Source organism: Saccostrea cucullata, unplaced genomic scaffold, assembly GCF_032062105.1.
Source record: "Saccostrea cucullata isolate Sc308-1 unplaced genomic scaffold, CSIRO_AGI_Scuc_v1 ctg11085, whole genome shotgun sequence".
Classification (NCBI taxonomy): domain Eukaryota; kingdom Metazoa; phylum Mollusca; class Bivalvia; order Ostreida; family Ostreidae; genus Saccostrea; species Saccostrea cuccullata.
The window spans coordinates 1-17,024 of NW_026924031.1; the positions used below are offsets into that span (position 1 = coordinate 1).

The 17,024-nt window shown below is 34.1% G+C and overlaps 1 protein-coding gene and 1 long non-coding RNA gene across 2 annotated transcripts; both read left to right on the forward strand.

Moving 5' to 3' along the window:
• Nucleotides 1-5: 5 nt before the first annotated feature.
• LOC134265533 (endoglucanase E-4-like) lies at nucleotides 6-3,917 on the forward strand (the record flags this gene model as incomplete). Its single annotated transcript, XM_062747756.1, has 8 exons — nucleotides 6-59; nucleotides 202-361; nucleotides 449-560; nucleotides 1,955-2,105; nucleotides 2,371-2,515; nucleotides 2,706-2,871; nucleotides 3,533-3,723; nucleotides 3,895-3,917. Coding segments are annotated over 8 exons (1,002 nt in total), but the record flags the coding sequence as incomplete, so codon positions are not given.
• A 3,452-nt stretch (nucleotides 3,918-7,369) lies between these two features.
• On the forward strand, nucleotides 7,370-14,093 carry LOC134265534 (uncharacterized). Its single transcript, XR_009991768.1, has 3 exons — nucleotides 7,370-7,418; nucleotides 12,029-12,179; nucleotides 12,344-14,093. It is a non-coding gene; the product is annotated as an uncharacterized LOC134265534 (long non-coding RNA).
• The last annotated feature ends 2,931 nt before the right edge of the window (nucleotides 14,094-17,024 follow it).

Sequence of the window (17,024 nt, forward strand, 5' to 3'; positions counted from 1 at the left end):
GGTGGCCACTGGAATGGATGCTTAAATGTCATACAGGACCAAATGAATTATATGTACAGGTAGACATAAATAAACCTCGTTTATAGACTGATTCTTAGTGAATAGAAATTATATATCGTTCTTGGACAAATTATATTTGTTTATTTTTTCTTTGAACTATATAACTCAACGACAAAAATCCTATAGTAAAATATTTATAAGGTAGGGGATGGCGGACAGGATCATGGTTTCTGGGGAAGACCGGAAGACATGACTATGTCAAGACCAGCATATAAAATCACAGCCAGCAGACCCGGAAGTGACATCGCTGCAGAATACGCAGCCGCGTTTGCTGTGTCTTACCTGGTTTTCAAAGAAAAGGGTAAGATAAAGAATACTTATTTCAATTTTCCATGTTTTAATTCCATTTGACCAATTTATATGTCCAGTTTTTATTTCTATTAAATAGACCCAGAATTTGCTACTAAATTGTTGACTCATGCTAAACAGCTATATGACTTTGCGGTTCACCATAAAGCTAGATACAGCGACAGTGTAAATCAGGCAGCCGCTTATTACAGGTAATATCAACCTACTGATACAATAAACATGAGCAGCCGCTTACAAACTGTAATATATATCAACCTAGGCCGGAATTAAAAATATCTTTGTTTCCCCTTACCCGACCCTAAATTCTCAAGTTGGGTCGGTAGGTAGGTAAACAATTTTTCTATCTGACAGCAGCTTTGAAAATACATTCTAAAATTTCATGGAAATTTACCTTTAAAAATAAGAAAAGTACAACAGAAAGCGATTTGTGAACAAATTGCTAAGTGTTATACATGTACATGTATATGCCGTTTAAAAACAAAATTTTATTAATTCGCAACTGTTATTTAGTTGAACTTGTGAAATATCTCACGCCAGAGAACATTTATATAAATCAAATAAAAAAAAAAAAGAAAAGACAAGAATCTCAAATACGCTAACTATTTTTTCAAACCTTCCATCATCCTCCAGTGCTTATAAACAATCATTTTACTTTTTTAAGGGCCGTGAGATTTGCACTGGTTCTAGAGCATTTTGCTTTGGAGTTAAGAAGTAAGTCTCAGGTTCAAATACCAATGAGGAACATTGAAAACGGTCCTTCAATGGCATATAGTAAACATAGGAACATAGATAAACTGTTTATTAGATCAAAACTCAAATTAACTAAAATGCATTGAAATTAAATGATGTGTTCACGAGGTGGGCCTCTCATCTGCTCATGAGGCGGTCCTTTCCATGTTTTTACGTATCTTAAATTCAACATACAGGTTTGTTTGTTTGTTGTTTAAGGTCCCTTTCGAAAATTTATTCACTCACATGGAGACGCCATGACACCATCGAAACACTCTTAATTAGTCATGGTAAATTTTATTATCGAATTGTTTCAAGAGTGAAGAATTCTAATAAGTTAAAGGCATAAGATTGAGACGTCGCCATTGTATTGTGAAGAATTAATTCTCTGTAATCACATCTGGACGCCATTTTGTTTCCAACAAATGCTTGAAAATCACAGTGGAACAATGTTGGCCGTTCAGATAAAAATTGATTTTGATAAAATTGAATTTTATTAAACTTGTTAACCAAAAAAATATTTGAATCATCTTCTTTAAAAAATCTATCAGTCGGTGCGATTTAGTTGGGTCGGTCGCGTTAGGGAAAACAAACCAAGGTATTTTTTTTATTTTGGCCCTACTTATGCGATTAATATGAGCAGCCGCTTAAAACATGAAATATTAACCTATATTGATAGGTAGGTAGGTAGGTAGGTGATACAATTAACATGAGCAGCCGCTTAAAACATGTAATATCAGCCTGATTAAATGAACAGATACGAGTTACTCATAATTCTTAATGCAGTTTAACTACAGCTGTTATTTTAAGAAAGATTAAAAAGGGATTTGAATAGTGTTCGAATGGTTTCATTTAGATCAGATAAATATGAAGATGAGTTAACATGGGGTGCCGCCTGGTTGTATCGAGTTACAAATGACACTAAGTACCTAAGCTGGGCTGAACAGTTTTATATCACAGGACCGGATTGGGGACAGTCTTGGGACGACAAATATTCCGGAAATATGGTAAACCGTGGACTAATATAGTAAACTCTTCATCTCTGGACGTTAACAATTTACAACAAGACAGTGAATATGTCATCATGTGAACGAATATTTAAATTTAATGTCAATTTCAGAATAATATACGTTTTACTTGTGTATTTTAAAAATAGGAATAGACTGTTTCGACGAAATGAGTTAATGTGTACAATATTCTGTAACAAGTTTCTTGTTTTGGCATCATTTAGTTGTCAAACATTCTGTTAAAGTAAACAAACATTTTCTTTAGATCCTTCTCTATAATATGACTGGAAAAGACATTTACAAGAACGACATCGAGGCAACATTTAACGATTGGATGCCGGGCGGCAGTATCCCGTACAGTCCTAAGGGAATGGCCTTCCGGTCCCAATGGGGTGCACTCAGATACGCTTGTATGCTTAACGCATTTTTTCATCATTCTAGGATGATTAAGACGATTTAAAAAAAAAAAAAATTGTTGCCCGCTTCGGGTAACATTTCTCGTAAATTATGCGTTTCTCCGCTTTAAACGTGGCATCCGTTCATCAACTACAATTTATGGAATTGTCATTAAAAAAAATTGGTGTGTCTTTTTATATATAGCAAACATGGCTTTCATGGCCTTGTTAGCTGCGGATGTTGGAATTCACCCAGATGAATACCGTCATTGGGCGAGGACACAGATAGGATATGCCCTCGGTGACAGTGGCCGGAGTTTTGTTGTTGGGTTTGGAACTAACCCTCCTAAAAGACCACATCATAGGTCTAGGTGAGTAGCATTCAACAATTCATTTTCAGTCGCAAGCATCCCTTCGCAAAGAGGTTATCTATAAATCAAGACAGAGTCTTTCCACAAATTTTATTTTAAAATAAACTTTGTTTTTAAAGAGGCCATAACAGAAAATTTATTTTACTTTCATATTTTAATAAAATTGTGGAAAGACAGCAGCACTCGACATCAAACCCCCAATGCAAATGATTTCACTTCCGTTTCGCACAGAATTAACTCACCCACAGACGACCACACACGGGATTTCGTTACTATACATCCCCTCCGTTGGGAGGGAATAATAGTTAAAATACATGTACTTCCGCGCTATTATGAATGCCAAAAAATACAATGAATCAAATCTGTAGCATTTGTGCACCAGATTCATTAGAATTAAAAAACAAGTTTAATACGCAAACAAAGAGTTGTAAAGTGTACCTATTCATATTAATTATATCAAGTTCTGTACTTCTTAAATTTAACATGTTTATATCATCTTATCATAAATTTTTACATTGATAGGGACGCGTTTTAATTTTTTACGATTTCAATAAGGTTTATAGATGGCGCCTAATTTTCATCTATAATGCGTAAAATAAAAAAAGTTCACTTATATAATACAACCAATTAAGTGTTATCTGTTGTTATAATTCCTTCTCAGTTCCTGTCCGAGTCGCCCATCTCCATGTTCCTTCGCTGACCAACAGCAGCCTGGTCCTAACCCCCACACTTTGTACGGGGCCCTGGTGGGCGGGCCTAACGGGAACGACCAGTATACAGACGACAGGAAGGATTACGTCAGTAACGAAGTCGCGTGTGATTACAATGCAGGTTTCCAGAGCGCAGTGGCAGGTACAGTCTTTTTACTCCCAAATCAGTATTTGTCGTGTTTTGAATGATGGGAAAATAGGATTATTTACCGCGTACTTAATGTATTTGTAAATGAGAAATTTCGACATATGATTTTTAACAGATTATAACATATTTAATATATCAGTCATATTTTGTTCTTTTATTTTTCAGGACTGAAGCATCTGAAGTTATAGATTGTAAAATTTTAATATGTATAAAAGTATACTAGATAATAAATGTTAAACTTAATGCATTTACGAGGGGTGATCAAAAAGTTCGCAAACTAATTGAATAACTTCCATACAAGAAACAATATTTGGTTTTATTAAAACCATTTTTTTATTTTTAGGTTTACGAACATCAGAATGAAAAAGTCCCGTAGGAGGAGGAAATAAAAAAAAAATAAAATTATATTTTGGATACATTATCGACTTTTCTACATTAATTTTTGCTTCTTTTTTTATGCTCTCCTAACAGGCTTCTTGCCACTGGACACATAAGGGTTACAAAGGGGAAAATACAATCTTTAATTGTTTATCTCATCATCAACCAGTGATATAAATCTTTTGATGTTGGACAAAATACAGATTTTTTTTTTAAATCAATTTTTGAAATTCTCTTTTAATATATCTTCATTTTTGTTTTTAATGTGTGTTAGGTAGAAATTATTCTAAAATATTAATATACTCGAGACCTATAAAAGTAATAATTCCTTTCATAAAACAGACAGGGAGTATTCCCAAGGAGTATTGAGGAGTAGGGTGAAATTTTTTTCAATTGAGTGTAAAAAAATTTTTCTGGCTGCCATAAACGATACTACATGCCTGTATATATTTGTATATTCTTGTTTTTAAATAGTTGAAATATTTTATTTCTTTAGGCTATTGTTTATTTCTTCTAAAATGGACTTAACTTCTCCCATAGTTTTATTCATTACATCTGATGCATAAGCGACCCTTTTCTGAAGAATGATGCTTAGACTGTAAGCTATGACAGAAACCTAAACAATGTCTCTGACAATAGCTACCATGGGCAGTTTTAAACATGTGGGAGGAAAATAATTTACAATCACAGACAGTTACTTTTGAATGCGGATACATAATATTATATCTCACCAACATGTCACTTTGCAACAAAGTCGTCAGCATTTTATTGTTCTCTGAACGGGTGAAACGTTTTGAATGGCACTCCTATCGATAAACATTTACATTAAACCAAGCTTTAGTGCTGCTATGGACTTGACACAAATCTCCTTTCATTACCCGCCATGTTCATTAAAAACCGGAAGTACGAGTTCGTAAATTTGAAATCTCGATCCCGACTCAAATTTGACATCGGAAAGAAAAAATCCTGTTTTTCTCAATTTTATTTTTTTTCTGAAAATTCAAAAACTTGAGCGGCGGGTTTGTAAACCTAGAAATAAAAAAATGCTGGCCTAATGTTGATTATATTTTAAATTAATGCACATCAACCACCGTTCTGCGCATGCGCGAATCAGGTGATATTGGCGGTCACGTGACCCCCTCCGTAGCGTTCTGTCACAAAAGTTAAAAGATTTTTCCGAGTTTTATATTTCTTTCCATGCGAGTTAATTTTTATGACAACAACAGTTTTAAAATTTGTCAGAGATGGTCATATCTCGGCAACAGAATGGGTGGATAATAACATCCTTTCCAAAAATAAGCATGGCGACTATTAAAACACAAATCTTCTGTCTCAGGAGAGACCTTTATTCAAGGTGGATAGAGAATGGGTGCATCCTTTTTATCATATCTAATATGTTTAAAATCTAAAGTAAACGATATCTTAGGTATTTGATACTTAAATCCATGGCACACCAAATTCACAAAAATGAGCTAAACATAGTTTCACAGTCGATAAACTAGGTTTATCGGTTGTAAACTATAGTTTACGGACTGTAAACTATAGTTAACAACGTTAATCTATATTTTATATCCGTAAACCATAGTTAACGCGATAATATATGTTTCACAAACGTAAACTATACTTAACACTGAAAAAAATCATTTGCAATTGCAAAACATAGATTATCTGATAAATACAGTTTCACGATTTGTAAACTATAGTTTACAAACCGTTATAGTTAACGATCTGATAAATATAGCTTCACGATTTGTGAAACTATGATTAACAACTCTTAACTATAGTTTACGATTGTAAACTATAGTTTACAAACGTGAATCTATGTTTATCAACAAAATCTATTGTTAACGCTTATTACAGACAGATAAACTTAGATTATCATTCGTAAACTATATAGTTAACAACCGTTAAATATAGTTTTACAGATGAAAACTATACTTAACGAATCGTTAACTATACTTAACGAATCGTTAACTATAGTTTACGGTTTGTAAACTATAGTTTACAATCGATAAACCTAGTTTATCAATTGTGAAACTAGGTTTATCTCATTTTTGTGAATTTGGCGTGCCATATATATCATTGTTCAAATATTCAACTATTTTTCAAAGTGCTAATTGGAGGTCTTTGATAGCAAATTGCTTAATTAAAAATACATATCTTTTCAAACTTGCTTTCACTGGGCAAGATGACAAGTATTATTTTTAACCATCAGCCTTCCTTCACTAAAACGATTAATCCAATCATCAATTTATAGGAACTCATTTATCTCAATAAACTGTGTACAAATTATTATATGATACTGTAGAGGGATTTCTAAGATATTACAATAAATTGTACAGTCGTTTGGTGAACGAGTTCGACTGAGACAACCATTTTTCGTCACAAGTGACCTAAATAGTGACGTCATTTTCACATTGTAACGTCACAAACAAGGAAAGAAACTTTATTCAGCATATGCTATTTATAGACCTTGTGTATGGCTATGTGTGTACCGAATTTCATACTAATCTGAATTGTGGTTTTGTAGATATAGAGATAGTTTGCGAACTTTTTGATCACCCCTCGTATATGTTGAAATGGTCAATGTATATTTTTCAATACAATACTCTAAAACTAATTTAAAGTCTTGTTAGATATGACTTGTTTTAATTGAATAACAACATATTATTAGATATTTCCCTTCTATTTTACCGAAATTTATGTGTTGAAATAGGCGCGGATCTAGAATTTTTTTTCCAAGGGGGGGGGGGTGTCCTAGCTCCTCCCCATTCAAAAAGAAATCCAACTCAGTAATTTGTTGACAAGAAAAATGAAATTTAAAAAAAAATACTCTCCCAAAATCCTATTTCGTTGGGGGTGGGGGTTGACTTTTCACTTCTAATGCTTCATACCTATATTACTTTTCATACCAACTTAACACAGGTGCGCGTTTTCTAGAGGGGTCCAAGGTAACTTTTTACTTGGTTTAACATATCAATTTAGTAACTACGATTTTAGTACCTAAATTCCAGGGAGGAGGATACGACCCCCCGGACCCCACTCTAGATCCACGCATGTTGAAACAAGTTTTATTTTGTGACCTACTCTAGGCTTATGATATAGTTATTGTGCGAAGGGATGCGTGACATTGAAAAACCATCCCCCCTTCATTTCGAGTCCTTTTGGGTTCTTGTAGTTTCTGTTTTGAATCATTTTGGGTTCTTTTGCATCCTTTTGGGTAAACAGACCCTCCGCCCGCGCTCTTCCCATGTGTTTCCGGTTTATCAAATCAAGTGGTTGTTTGTGTCCGAAGATCTATCGGTAACTATGTAAGTTACCACCTTAAATTTAGAATAAACAAATAATGTGTGATCAATTTATTTTGAGATAGATTTTTTATAATATAACATGAAATCTTGTTGGATTTGTAAGCCGGGTCGTTATGTGAAGAGGATGTGAAGTGATCCTTTTCGCTCCAAAGAATCTTGGGGGATTAGGTGAGTCATATGCCCACACGGATTTTGTCGCTCTGTACGCATATCGGAAATTTCATAATTGTTCGATTTACCTAAACATTTAAACTTTGTACAGCACTGTCCAAATGACAATATCTATATTTTTAAACCTTGCGGTTATCGCTACAGTATTTTTCAACGTGATGCTTTTCATATTGCGTGTGAATTGTTCTATCAAATTTGGGAGAAGTACGCTTTACCTTTCCTTTTATCTGTTTTTGCACACAGAACAGCCATATCGTGCTGGTCTACCCATTATTGTTTATATTTCAATCGTGTAATATGTAGTCTTGGACTGAATGCATTAAAAATGTTATATACATTTGTATCTTGAAAACTTGTTTATTAAAGGAAATATATTAATTGATCGTAAATAAATTCATCATCTTATCTATTCATTTTGTTTTTAGTGAAAAAATATATTTATCTTTAAAAATCGTGATTCGAACACTCGCGACAAATAATTGGGTGCTACAACACCGCCGGTATGGCCACTGAGCCACTAAGTCGCACATCCATTGCCCTTTAAATATCAAACAGTTCTATATGTATAGCAAACGCACAATTGGACTTCGAGTTTTCGAGAATATGTTCCGAAATTTAAGGAGGTAAACTAACTTTTTATGCCCCGCCATGAATATGGCCGGGGCATATAGTGTTTGTCATGTCTGTCTTCCGTCCTTCCGTCTTTCCGTCCTTCCATCCTTCTGTCCTTCAGTCACACTTTGAGTTTAGCTCTGTTTAAAGCTAAGTTTCACAGAAACTATGCAAGATATTTTCATCAAACTTCATATGCTGATAGATATTGATGAGAGCTATGCAACTGCATCAACATTTTTTGACCTTGACCTTTTCTTTGACCTTGACTTCACTTTTCTTAAATTAGTGTTTAGCTCAGTTTTAAACATACCATTCAAGATGGTGTTATCAAACTTCACATGTTGATACAAACTTGCATGGATGGTGCATCTAGGGATGAACACTACCAGACTTGCTTCAGATGCTGGATCTGACCTACATTTTCCAGATGAGTGACCAGGTTAAGTTTTTGGAGCAGGTCCATTCCTAAGGAACTATAAGCCCTACTTGGATCAAACTTGCATGGGTGATGCATCTAAGGATGGACACTACTAGACTTGCTTCGGATGCTGGATCTGACCTTCATTATCCAGATGAGCTACCCAGTTAAAGTTTTTGGAGTAGGTCCATTTCCAAGTAACTATAAGCCCTACCTGAACCAAACTAGCATGGATGATGCATCTAGGGATGGACACTACCAGACTTGCTTCGGATGCTGGATCTGACCTATATTTTCATTCCCAAGTAACTATAAGCCCTACCTGAACCAAACTTGCATGGATGATGCATCTTGGGATGGACACTACCAGACTTGCTGCGGATGCTGGATCTGACCTATATTTTCATTCCCAAGTAACTATAAGCCCTACCTGAACCAAACTTGCATGGATGATGCATCTAGGGATGGACAATACCAGACTTGCTTCGGATGCTGGATCTAACCTATATTTTCATTCCCAAGTAACTATAAGCCCTGCGTGAACCAAACTTGCATGGATGATGCATCTAGGGATGGACACTACCAGACGTGCTTCAGGTGCTGGATCTGACCTATATTTCATTCCAATGTATCGATAAGTCCTACCTGAACCAAACTTGCATGGATAATGCATCTAGGGATGGACAATACCAGACTTGCTTCGGATGCTGAATCTGACCTATATTTTCATTCCCAAGTAACTATAAGCCCTGCCTGAACCAAACTTGCATGGATGATGCATCTAGGGATGGACACTACCAGACTTGCTTCGGATGCTGGATCTGACCTATATTTTCATTCCCAAGTAACTATAAGTCCTACCTGAACCAAACTTGCATGGATGATGCAGCTAGGGATGGACACTACCAGACTTGCTTCGGATGCTGGATCTGACCTATATTTTCATTCCCAAGTAACTATAAGCCCTGCCTGAACCAAACTTGCATGGATGATGCATCTAGGGATGGACACTACCAGACTTGCTTCGGATGCTGGATCTGACCTACATTTTCCTTCCCAAGTAACTATAAGTCCTACCTGAACCAAACTTGCATGGATGATGCATCTAGGGATGGACACTACCAGACTTGCTTCGGATGCTGTATCTGACCTACATTTTTATTCCCAAGTAACTATAACCCCTACCTGAACCAAACTGATCAAATTTTATACACATACGAATTTTCATGTTGCTTTACTAATATATCCTTGGCGGGGCATTCATGTCCTATGGACATATTTCTAGTTTATATAGAGTTGGTCTTCGTACCATATTTTTGAAAATGGTGAGAGATACATCCTTCCATACCCTTTCAATATTTGTTTACAAAAAAAATGGTACAAAGACCCACTCTATATAAAAAACAAAGTTTTAACATTCCATTTCTATCATTTTTACGGTTACTAAAGCGTGTTACCATTTTGGTGGGTTAATTACAATCAATTTGTAAGTCATTTGATTCAGATTTTATCTTTACTGTATGCATATGGTTATAAATAACTCCCAAATTTAACAAAAAGTTGAATTTGCAAGAATTTTTTAATCAATATTTTACCTGCCCTTGCGTAGGCATATGACTCGCCTTATCCCCCCAGATTCTTTGTAGACATTTAAGAGCCATTCTCTGTAATGATTTGAAATTTTATATAGGAGCTGTGGCACGCATAGTCTCAGAATTTCTCCAAACTCTCTATGATGAAAGTCATTGATACCCTAAAATGAAATAGGGCAAAAATTGGTTTCTATGTTTTATAGTTACCATGGCAACATGTCCTAAAGTTCGAAAAATGGCATTTTTTAACATGTTTAGAGCCCCATAGTTAACATTTGCGGCAAAGCGATCAATTGCCAATGACTGTTTCCAAAAGTTGAGGGTCAGATGTTTCAAATGCATGATAAACATGTTTGGTAAATCAACTATTACATACGTTACTATGGTAACAAATTATTTAAAAGAAAAAAAATATTCATTGAATTTTATAAAGTCATACACGTAAAAATAAAAAGCATTTGTAGGATGAAATGTGACCAAACAATAGAAAAAAGAGACTTGAAACATATACCAAGAACAAAGTATGATATTACATTTTGGTTGGTAATGGTGGCCAAGGTTTTTATACCACAGAGAGCCTTCAAAGTAACACTCTGCATGTTTTATTCTGATGCTATCTTTAAAAAAAGCACATTTCCTCATAACTAATGATCAATTTTATAAGATGTTGGTGTGCTCCAAGTTTTCCCATTTGAAAAAATTCAGATTAGATTCTTTAAATAGAGCGTTGCTATGGAAATAAGCAAAAAATATATGCTGAAAAACCTGAAAAATATTTTCATTCCTTGGATACGTACCTTTAAATGTAGATTCCCAAAACTTTTATGATTGATATTTATTAACAGCTAACTTAACTTTAAATTTTGACTATCATCCAATCTCTACGTGGATGCAAGAAGTTGGCACACAGGGTTTAATATTGATATAAAGTTCACAAAATCGAACATCTTCCCTTCTTGGTCACCATAGCAACATTGTTGATTATATATGGTATTCAACTTCAGTTCTAACAGATAAGTACTATTCAAGCTGAGTCCTTTAATTTGTTTCTTGATTAGATGGCAATTTAATTCTTAATGCAGCGAAAAATAATTCACTTTTAAGCACTGGTACTTTGTTTCCATGGTTACACTGCAAAGTAGCAATTACACCCAATTTTTCTTATGGTTTTGGTGTTGCAAGGTCCTAAGGATGCATATTTGCCAGTCTTTAATTTTCATGTTTTTCCTCAAGACAGTAGCATTAACCCAATCTTAGTTACTGGTTTTGCATGGTTACACTGTGTTACCATGGCAACCATAAAAGTTATTTATAAAATAATATTGCTTATACTTAAATATACTGAAGGTCAACTATTTTCATTGTTTTTCGTAAGTTGTTGATTGAGTTTGAGCATGTAATACCTATCATTAGTGAATACGGAATGTTTTTCAACATAGTTCAGCATTTTAAATGTATTCCAAATGTACCCTTGGTAACCACTTACTTAGAGATATATTCTAAACAGTTTCTTTACAGTATAAGTGACATCAAGGTGTCATGTTTTTGTGAGAATGGGTTGTTTGCTCTTTCTAGTTTTTATTAAGCCACAGTCAAGCTTTAAAGTGGCTGAAAATCTCAATTTTTCAAACTTTTCCGGCTGTTGCCATAGCAACTGAGACACATAGCAACGAAATTTTGTTTGATATTTGTTTCTGGTTTCAAGTACTAAGCATGGGTGAAGTTTCATCAAAATCCATGACCATGCGTGGCAACGAAGTTTAAGTGGTTACAGAGAATGGCTCTTAATATATTCTGTTTTTGTATTGTTACAGCGTTTTTACCACTTGCTTCGCAACACACGTTTTTAATAATCTGTTGAAGTTGATCAGGTCGGCAGCTGTCTGAGGTTGTTTGAAGAACTCAGAAGCAATTGAACTACTAGATATTTTATGTGATAAAACAAGACTTCACATACAAGTACATGTAAGCTTCATTATTTTTTGATAAATCGCTGGCTGTTTTTGATGACGATAAAAGAAATTTTTCATATAAATGCCAACTGGCAGCATATTAAGATTTTGTCCATTTAGTGTTCAGAATCAGTTCTACGTTTAAGACAATATTAAAATGTCTTTGTTGCTTTATAGAAGATGGCGACTAGAAAAGCTGTAATTCGCTGTAAAACCTGGCCTCCAGAGAGAAAGGAAGAGGTTTCGTTAGACAAAGATTCCAACATGACTGATGCAATAAGGGAAACTCTGAAGGCTATAGATTTAGAAGATTTCATCATCAGTGATAAATCCATAAAAACCATTCAGCTGGTTGCTGAATTGCCCCAACAAATGCCAACTGTCCTTGAAGGCGCTGGTGCCCAAATGAGACCAACAAGATGCCAAGAATCACTGGACGCTATTGGTGGAAGACCAGTAGTGGATTATTTAGGCCGTCGGTGGTTAATTTTCATCCGAAAAGAGGGCAAAGATCAAGCAACAGATTATTTAGTTTCATTTAATTAGAATAATTTTGGCATGATCTGTCAAATTCGTTTTAAACACAAATACTCGCAAGAACTTTTAAAATATTTGCTTTTAGGCTAGGTGCTTTGCCACTATTTGCACTGAACAGTCTTCTGATCACCTCACACCTGTTTTGTCCATCTGCAATTTCTTATTTTTGAATTTCTTTCAAGATCCTTTAGGCCAAAAGTTGTCAAAATCCATCATAACTGGATAAAGGATTTTTTTCTTTAATGAAAGGCCAATTTTAATCCATTTTCTTAAAACAGATAACCAGCAAAAAATTAAAAAAAAAAAAAAACACTGTAGAGCCGTTAAAATTAAAAATGATTTAAGTCTCTGCTATAACAATATTTAATTGACCACCGTCATCACGCATCCATCTCTGCTGGGGTTTTCTTTTTTTATAATTCTTTATTTTTGTTTTAAACATTCTGTTATTTAATACAATAAATGATTAATAACAAATACAGAAGGTGTAATTTTTTTCATTTTAGCAAGAGAGAGAAAGAGAAAGGGGGAAGAAGAGAGGAGAGAAAGATAGGGAGGGGGAGAAGAGATAGAGGAGTGCATGCATTCACAATATTTATATCGATCTAAATATTCACTGAAATAAAAGCTTCCAGTAGTTCCAGCAGGTATCAAACATATCCTTTTCACCATTTTTGTATGCAATATATTTTTGAGTTTCATAAAATGTATTCATAAGCGATATCGCAGCAGGTACATTAAGTGTTTTCCCTGTGCACCTCATTGTGTAGATATAATATTTAAGCCATAGAATGAGATTATTTTGTATCTTTTTCCTTTTATCTAAGAATCCAAAAATGAAATTATATTTTGTTTCCGATATCTGAAGATTTGTTTTATTTTCAAGGTAATTTTCAAATTCTCTTAAAAAATCTTGTACATGATCACACTCCCAAAGCAAATGTTCAATTGTTTCTTCTTCCACTTGACAGAAGGTACAGTTTTTGTTATCTATGATTTTGATTTTGAATAAATACGAGTTTGAGGCCAAAATTTTGTTTAAAATTCGATACTGGAACCATTGCAGTTTGCAGTTGTTTGTAACTTTAAAAGGCAATTTAAAAATCAATTTCCATTCTTTGTCGTTCAGTTCAAATATTTCATTCCACTTTCTTTTACCAGTAGGTTCTGTGCTATTTTGGTTGAGAAGATTATAAAATTGCCTTGATTTTTTGCATTCTAAAAGGGTATTTATATTTGACAAAACCAGAGGGTTTTGTGACTTAGTGACATTTCCATCAAAATTCGCTTTCTTCATCCATGCTTTAAGAGCACTTATAATACTCATGTACTCTAAAAAATTAATTTTAACTTGTGGATATATATCACAAACAGATTCATAAGTCAAGAAAACTCCCTGTTAATTTATAACATCATTAAGGTGTCGGATATTGGCATCAAACATGGATTTATTGAAAAATACTTTCCCCCCAACAAGGATGTTGGGATTATAAAAAAGTGGAGCATTTGATGTAACTGCAGTTGGGTTTTGTTTATGATGTAGCTCAATCCATGAGTCAAATACATCAACCCAAAATTTGGTTTTTAGTGATATTTTGACATTTTTAATATATTCAATACCACATGTTGTAACTTTATTTATATCTAACATTGGTATAAAATCATGTAGATCTCTATTTGACAGTAGGAGTTTTCACATCCAAAATAATTGTAAGGAAGATGTAAAAGCCTTTACATTTATCATCTTTAATCCCCCATCTTCATATGTTTTAACAATTACATCCTTTTTTATTCTATGTTGAGAGTGGTTCCACAGGAAGGAAAAGAATACTTTATCCAACTCTTTATAAAAATTGTCATCTGGGTTTAAAATTGCCATAAAAATATGGTTTAATAAAGGCAGAACCAAAGTTTTGATAACAGTTATTTTTCTTATTGGTGTTAAGTGTCTTTTCTCCCACTGATGCAAGATTGATTTTATTCTCCTTAACTTTGGCTGATAATTCAATTTAGACATATTTTGAAGTTCTACATCAAAATTAATTCCAAGTAAAGTGAATCTATTAGTCCCCCATTTCAGATTAAAATCTCTATAAAGGATAACTTGACTATATTTTTTGGATCCAATCCATACTGTATTAGTTTTCGAAAAATTAACTCTTAGTCCCGATATATCTGAAAAATGTTCTAATACTTTGATTGTTTCTAAAAGTGATTCCTTGCTACCATCAAGGATAATTGAGGTATCATCAGCTAGTTGTGAAATTTTCTTTTCATTATTACAAACAATAATTCCTTTGATTTTTTTGTTTTCTCTTATTTGTATAGCTAAAATTTCTGCACAAAATAGAAAAATATATGGTGATAACGGATCCCCTTGTCTACAGCCTCTATGGATATTGAAGGATGCTGAGAGATTGCCACCTTGATTAATAGCAGAAGTTATATTATGATAGAATAATTTTACCCATTTGTGTATATCAGGTCCAAACTGAAAATATGTTAAGGTATTTTGTATGAATTTCCATGAAACAGTATCGAAGGCTTTTTCAAAATCAATAAGTAGTAGAAGACCAGGAATTTCTTCCTCCTCAGTGTACTGCATTATATCATAGATAAGACGAGTGTTTTCCCCTATATATCTGTTAGAAATAAAACCCGTTTGATCAGGATTGATAAGTTTATCCAGATAAGTCTTTAGTCTATTTGCAATAGAACCAGAGGCTATTTTACATACAGTATTTAAGGACAGATGATACAAACAAATTTTTTCTTTGAAAAAGTTTTAATATCATGTCACAAGTTTAGAAAAGTGGATGGTTCTTAAAAATTTTTCTCCAAAAAACTGGAAAATTAAATAGACTTGGAAAATATTAGTAATATTTCAATAAAAAAACAAATATAGACAAATCACATTCAGTGAAGGTTTACAGGTGAAAACAAATTTCAGAATATGTTACCTTGGTGCTAAAAGTGTAATATAAACTTTAGAAAAATATACCAAGCCGGGTGAATTTTAAGAGGAAGATCAAAATGACAAAAAATTAGCAATATCACAAAGGCTGATTTTTACCATTTAGCTTTTCCTAATTAAATTCACCTGGCTTGGTATATTTTTCTAAAGTTTATAGGATTATAGGAGCTGTGGCAAGCACAGTCTCATAATTTCTCCAAATTCTTTATAATAAAGACTTTGATACTTTTAAGGTCAAGATCTAGTAAATGAAAGGTGCCTACAGATCTATAAAATTTGAGAAATGAATTCCATTAATGGTGCTCTATAACTCTGGCTTGGTCAAATAAGGTCTTTCGGGGCATAATTTGTAGGTAAATAAGACGAAAAATTGTATTTTAAACTGTCATTTTCAATGAAAATTTAAGAAACCCAGCCAGGAATATGGGAGATTTTTCATTATTAGACATAGAAAATATATCAAGATTGCCTACAGTTTTTCAGAAAACGGTAATTTGTATGTTCTTCGCCTCTTCTTTTAAATAATATCAAATTTAATATAGTTTATTTTATTAATATAGTTAATTTAATATATCGGGACTACTTTTCATGTAATTTCAAATTGAATTCCATGAAAATACTTTCTTTTCTACTTCATTCTATCAGAGCCGTAAAATACGGGGAAAAGAAAGTTGAAAGTGATTACGACGTCAGTAGTATAAACCGTCTAGATAGGGGAGGATTCTGATTGGCTGAGAGAAATCACGTGATCAGTTTTGATTGGTTGAGCCCTAACCCTAACCCCCTAGCCCTAACTAACCCTAACCCTTACCCCTAGCCCTAACTAACCCTAACTAATCCTAACCCCCTAACCCTAGCCCCTTAACTCTAACCCTAACTAACCCTAACCCTAACCCCCTAGCCCTAACTAACCCTAACCCCCTAGCCCTAACTAACCCTAACTAACCCTAACCCCCTAGCCCTAACTAACCCTAACTAATCCTAACCCTAGCCCCTAACCCTAACCCTAATCCCCTTAACCCTAGCCCCCCCCCCTTACCCTAACCCCCTAGCCCTAACTAACCCTAACCCTTATCCCTATCCCTAACCCCTAACCCTAACCCCTAACCCTAACCCTGGGCTAGGTGGGTCAGTATATAACCCTAAATATGGTGTTTACACTATGTTTACATTGGTACTACGTTTTGTTTATGCTAAACTATACAGGTATAATACTTTGGGGCCGTGTGCAAAAAAAACATTTCAAGAATGTCATTATGACGTCACACTTTTCATTCACAGTCTAGCAGTCTAGCCTAAGCCATGCAGTTCAAACTGGATTTTTTTTTTTTTACTGAAAGACAAATA